This window comes from Egretta garzetta, unplaced genomic scaffold (genome assembly GCF_000687185.1).
Source record: "Egretta garzetta isolate BGI_Z169 unplaced genomic scaffold, ASM68718v1 scaffold551, whole genome shotgun sequence".
In the NCBI taxonomy this organism is placed as follows: domain Eukaryota; kingdom Metazoa; phylum Chordata; class Aves; order Pelecaniformes; family Ardeidae; genus Egretta; species Egretta garzetta.
Window position 1 is genome coordinate 29,180 of NW_009258493.1, and position 5,865 is coordinate 35,044.

Below are 5,865 nucleotides of genomic sequence, written 5' to 3' on the forward strand. Positions count from 1 at the left end.
ACGCTCCTGAGCCTGCCTCCAGTGTCGGTTCCTCTAAGCAGCTGCTTAGCGAGGCCGAGGAGCACGCAGCACGCCCAGGCTGCTTCCCTCCGCAAAGGCGGGTGCCCCCACCGGCCTCCAGCGCGATGCCGTGCCTCAGCTGTCAGAGTCACCCGTGTTGGCCACGCACCTCCCCTCGGCCAAGTCTCACTTTTTTTTTCCTTCTGCAAAATGCTAAATGAAGATATATTTTTTTTTACATTTTATAGTACATAAAAACTTCAAAAATACATGAGCTTGATAAAATATACATGCTTAGTCATTTTGCATCTAGCTGAAACTATAAAGTTGAACCTTTACAAGTGTCTTATTTCACCTACAGCAAACATATTTACACAAAAAAGCCACCAGAACAAGTACCACTAGAAGAACTGGCTGTAAAAAATATTATTGCGGTATACTACAAATGTAACCTTTTTATATGAGCTACAAAAAGCAGCATCTTTGTTTACAGAGTTCAGTGCAATTCTTTACATTAAAAAAAAATAATCCTATAAATTAATAAGGAAACCATCAGTATTACAGAGGGAAGAATACACTTTACATACCCCGGCCACTCTCCCCAGTCCTCTGTATTGCTTCGATTCCTAAAGGGATTCTTCTTCTCTCGCTCTCACCCAAGTGCCTCTTTCCCAACACCGCAGAAGATGGAAGTCAGAGCGATACCTTCCCCCCATACCTCTCAGGAGAAGAGTGGTCAAAGCCCAGATTGCAATCACCAGCCGAACCGATGGCCTCTCTCCGGTCCAGGAGATCCAGAAGGCGTCAAGGTGCAGTCCTGGCACAGGAGAACGCTAATGCAGGACGGTGACGGGTCGGAGCTCTGAGCTCCTCTCTTTGTCTTGAAAAGAAGAGCTCACTTCCACCTTTGCCGCTCATACCCAGAAAAAAAACCCAAAACAAACCCCAAACCCCCAAGTACGCAGTGAAAGGGTGCTAAGAAATCTCCTGTAATGCCTGAAAACTGGTACTGGCCCAGCCAAAACAAGAGCGGCACTGCCCTTCCATCCGACTCCTCGCCAGGATCCACAGCCGTGTGTTACTGAATGTTTTATCGCTGATTACAAGCCGGATTCAATCATGCTGACTATTTTAATTAGATGACCTCATTAAAAGGATTTTGGGAGACCTATTAGCGTGGATGAAATCTCATTTATCATATACAAGGCGGCAGAAGGAAGATGACCGAGTGGAAGAATCCATGGGGAACAAAAAAAAAAAAAAAAAAAAAAAAAAAAAAAAAGCCTTTCCAAGTGTCTTGCTGGTCTACAGGTGAAATGATTCTTCTAGGATACAGTGCTGCTACGTGCACGGAGGCGGCGGGGATGCGAGAGCGCCCCGGTAGCGGATACACACAGCGCTGACGAACTGACCCACCGCCTGCTGCTACCCAGCCCTCGAGCCTTTGGCTTCTTTGGCTGCTAAAGAGTGAAAGGAAATTCTCAGGCCTCACCTGCCAGCTGGATCAACTTCAACCCCTTCCCAAAATGCAAAATAATTCTCCTTCCTCCAAAAGTTACTTCATTTTGTCCTTCATGTGCCGTGACTGGGTGGATGCTGCAAGTCCTGTCCTGAGAAAATGGGGTGCAGCAACGGGTGAAGATGTAACGCCGTAGCAGCTGCGGCCGCAGCGGGTCTTGGGGCAAGAAGGGTTGGATAAAGAGCATGAGGAACTGGATGAAAAGTAAAGGGGCCCGGGTGGATAGCTGACGCCGGAATGATGTGGATGGGGTGGCTGGCTAGAAATGTAGCAGGGTGTCCTGGAATAATTGAGTGGGTCAAGTGGGATAACGAAATTGGCGTCAAGTGGGGCTGGGGTATGTGATGAACCTGAGCAAGAGGCTGGGGATGGGGGTGAGGGTGAATCCCGATGGCGGCGGCGGCCGCGGCGGCGTGGTGCTGCAGGATGGCATGCTGCACCGTGGTGATGGAGGTCGCGGATGCTGCTGCCGGCTGCTGAATGTGGATGGGCTGCAGGGCAGGCGCTGCCGGCGCCAGGGTGGCTGAGGCAGGGAAGGCCTTGACCTGCTTTGCCAGAAGTTGCTGCTGAATGTGCTGCTGAGCAGCTTGCTGCAGCTTACTGTATTTCTCCATTTCTTCAGGTGTAAAAGTGATCGGCTGGCTCTCGAGCGGTGCTAGAGAGGAGTCTTCTCCTCCTTCCCGATCCCCTTCGATGCTTGGCTCCCCACTCTGAGGCACATAGCCAGGAAAGTGCTCGACATCTGGAACTAAGGGCATCATACCAGTTTCCACTGGGACGGGCTGGTTGCCCCCATCCATAGGTTCTAGCCCATCGCCATCGCTCGCATCTGAGAGGAAGTTGTGCGGCATGACCAGATCTCCAGAACCAAAGCACTCGGGGAGCGCCGGTGCTTCCAGGGGAATGGATGGCATTTCCACGGCAGGTTCATCACGTTTCTGCTCATCCAGAGGTTTGTCTTGAATTACCATCACCACGTCTTCCAGGAGAGACTGGCCAGACAGCTGAGCCTCCTCAAGGCCTTGGGAAACATCCTCAGAATCTGACAGCTCTTGCTCCTCGCCCCTCTCCAGGCCAGACTCTTCATATCTTTTGGCGTTTGGTTTTCGAACGGTTGGCAGTTTCCCAATTAGGGGGAGAACTGGTTTGTTGCCTAAGGAAGGAGGAAGTTTTGGGCCAAAGTAGCCCTGGGGAGGATCTTTGAGCTTTATGCCCACCTTGTTGCCCCCTGCCAGCATCTCATCAGTGACACAGGGCTTCTTCTCCACCTTTCTGGATTGAATCTTCTCCAGAAGAAGTTTTGCAGTGACAGAGTTTCTCTCCTCTGGACTGCAGTCACCTTCTGAGGTCCTCCCCGTGCCAGAGCTGCTGCTGTTTTGGGAGAGCGAGCCAGATCCTTTCAGATCCTCTCCTTTGCCGTCCTCTTTCTTTAGCGACGATCCTTCACTTCGGCCTGTCCGGAAATAGTGAGGAGACTGTGAGCGATAGATTTTGGACCTGATGAAGTCTCTTCTCCCCGACCTCCTCTCTTCAGGGCTCTCATGGCCTCGAGAGCCTTTTCGTGAGAGAGACCTCTGTGAGTGGCTTCTCGTACTGCGGCTGCGATCCCTGCTATAGCTGCGGCTCCGTTTCCAGCTGCGACCCGTTACGCTTCGGCTCCTCCTCTTGCTTCGACTGCGGCTGCAGCTGCTGCTGCGTGTTCTGCCCCGGCTCCTTGTTCTTGACCTACCTCGAGGGTGGGTTCGGCTCCTGCTTCGACTCCTCGACCTGCTCCTGCTCGAGCTGTAGTCATCTTCGGAAGAGGAGTACTTGCGCCGCTTTGATCTGTGATTTGAGCTGTTGTAGTCGGAGTCATCCTCTGAGTCATGGGACCGCTTTGAATGGCACCTTGACCGGTCACTGTAATCGCTGTAGCTGTCATCCGAGTAACTTCTCCGACGGCTGTACCGGCTGTGGTCCGAGGAGGCGTCAGAGCTGGTCGAATAGGACCTGCGAGAGGAGTGCCTGCGCCCCGACCTGGAGCGGCTCCTGGAGTGGTCACTACCGGAGTCGTAGTCATCGCTGCACTGCGACGGGGACGTCTGCCGGCAGTGCTTCCTGTGAGAGCCCTCGTCACTGTCATAGTCCCCACTGCTCTGCCGGCTCCTGCTGCTGGCCCTGCCCAGGGAAGGAGCCGAACACCGTCTCCTCAAAGCAGAAAACTTCTGCAGGTCAGCCTTGTGTTTTTTGCTGCCATGCTCTTGGCAGGAGTTACCACCATCCTCTTTTTTACTGCTGCTTCCCTCTTCTGCAGACAGAGACTTCCTCTGGGACTCCTGAGAGCACCGCTTTTTCTTCTGGAAGTGGCTACATTCTTCAGACAGTTCGGCTTTTAGCACTCGTTCCGATTCAGTAGAAAGAGAAGATTTGCCTTTTTTGTGCCTGTGTCTTTTCCGTTTCTTGGGTTTCTCTTCCCCCAGGTCAGTTTTTCGGCTCTTCTCATCAGCTTCCTCCTTGTGTTTACGTTTGTGTTTGCTGGACTTTTTGTGCTTCTTTTTCTTTTTGTGTTTATGGGATCTCCCAGATTTATTCTTACCAATTATGCTTTTACTACTGTCCTCTCCCTCTCCCTTACCAACACCTGTCAAACTGGACTCCTGCTTGTTCTGGAAGCCACAGGTGGACAGAGATTTGCTTTCCATTTTTAGAGCAGAACTATTAGCTGCACTTTCTGCCTCCTTGGGTTTGCTTATCTCACCAGATTCTGTGCTCTGCACGTTTTCTTTACAAAGACCCCCTGGATCCTTAGATTTCTCTGTCCCTTTACCTTTAGCATCTTTGTTGCGAGAGAGCTTGAAATCAAAATACAGGGGATTACAACTGTACGAAACGGATGGTTCTGCTTTGGTAAATATGAGAAGCTCTGAAGGCCACTGGAGAGTCGTGCTCTCATCTTTACTCAGAACGGGAAAAAAAGGCCCCGTCGGATGCTTTGGTCCTTCAGTGACATCTTTACAGCCTGGCAGAGGCTGAGCGACTTCTTTAGTAGTGTCTGGCTCGGGGAGATTGCTCTCTGTAAGATGCTTGCTCTCCTGCGTACTTGCATTTTCTGGGACTTCTTTTAGTTCCGTTTTGCTCTGCTGAGCTGCAGTTTCAGTAGTACTCTGCTCCTTCTGCTGCCCCGTACTCTCAGCAGCCTTCTCTGTGTGCTTGCTGGATTTGGGTTTTGGAGAACTACCCTTTTTACCTTCATGTGTGTTTTTTTTATTCACATTTTCAGCTTCCATTTGTTCGGTAGACTTCATGAAAAGCAGGAATTGAAAATTAGGCTTTACTTTACAATGGGCTGGGGGAATATAGTGGTAGTATTCTGGTTCAACTGCCATTGGTCCATCTTCTCTTCTCATCTTTTTTAGTTTAGATAACGTGGTGGCTAGAGACCCACTGTCTTTGTCATGTTGGTCATCTTCTTCTGCCTTCCCATCAGAATTATTTGTGCTTTCGCCCTCACCAGATTTCTGCAGGCTCCCTGCATCTGAGGAGCCTCTCTCATCAGCTTTTGCTCCGTCTGTAGAACTTGCTTCTTCCACGTGGTCTTTGAAAACAGAAGCTATGGTCTCAAGCTTTACTGGAGTCTTCTTGGCAAACGAAAATGACACGCCTATCTTCTGCAGTGGAGTTCCCAAAGTACTCTTAATGCCAAAGCTGATTGCTTGCGCTGTCTGGATGGGCATTTGGCTTGGCATAACAGTGCCACCCACTTGTCCGGTGTTTAGGAAACCTCTGTCCATAGTCATCTCTGTAGCTTGGCCAGAAGTCGTCTGGATAAAAGAACCGCTGTTGGCTGCAGAATCGTCATCATCTCCACCTTCCTCATCCACAGCCACCGTGGTGGTTCTGAACATGGGTCCGCTTCCAGGAGCGCTGTATGAACAAGATAGAATAGAAAAAACAGCTGATTCCCATTTGTATACCTCTGCAGTTGTTTTCATGCCTGATCTAAACCAATTTTTTAACCATTTCAAGTACTCTTCTATGCAGAAATATGTATTAAAATAGCATTTAATAATATTAAGTAATGGAAGAAAACTAGCAATGCTGGATAAAGCAATTTGGGGATGCTCTGGACTACCATCTTAGTGAGCTCACTCCTACCAAAACTACAACATAAGACCAAACTTAAGCATGAAGTTTTGCCTGCAAAAACTTCATAGAATCACAGAATCGTTGAGGTTGGAAAAGACCTTTAAGATCATCAAGCCCAACCATTACCCTAACCCTGCCATCCCACCACTAAAACCTGGCCCCAAGCACCTCGTCTGCCCAGCTTTTAAATCCCCCCAGGGATGGGGACTCAACCCCTTCCC

At 49.9% G+C, this 5,865-nt stretch overlaps 1 protein-coding gene across 6 annotated transcripts in view; it reads right to left on the reverse strand.

Moving 5' to 3' along the window:
- Window positions 1-7: 7 nt before the first annotated feature.
- The window catches only part of GPATCH8 (G-patch domain containing 8), a 49,816-nt gene continuing 43,958 nt past the window's right edge, over window positions 8-5,865 (reverse strand). For 5 of the 6 annotated variants that reach the window (XM_035901220.1, XM_009645461.2, XM_035901207.1 and 2 more), the window contains one exon: window positions 233-5,422. In XM_035901220.1, the coding sequence (XP_035757113.1) occupies window positions 1,573-5,422 (3,850 nt within the window). In that variant the 3' untranslated portion in view covers window positions 233-1,572. The other variant, XR_004842878.1, reaches the window with a different exon arrangement.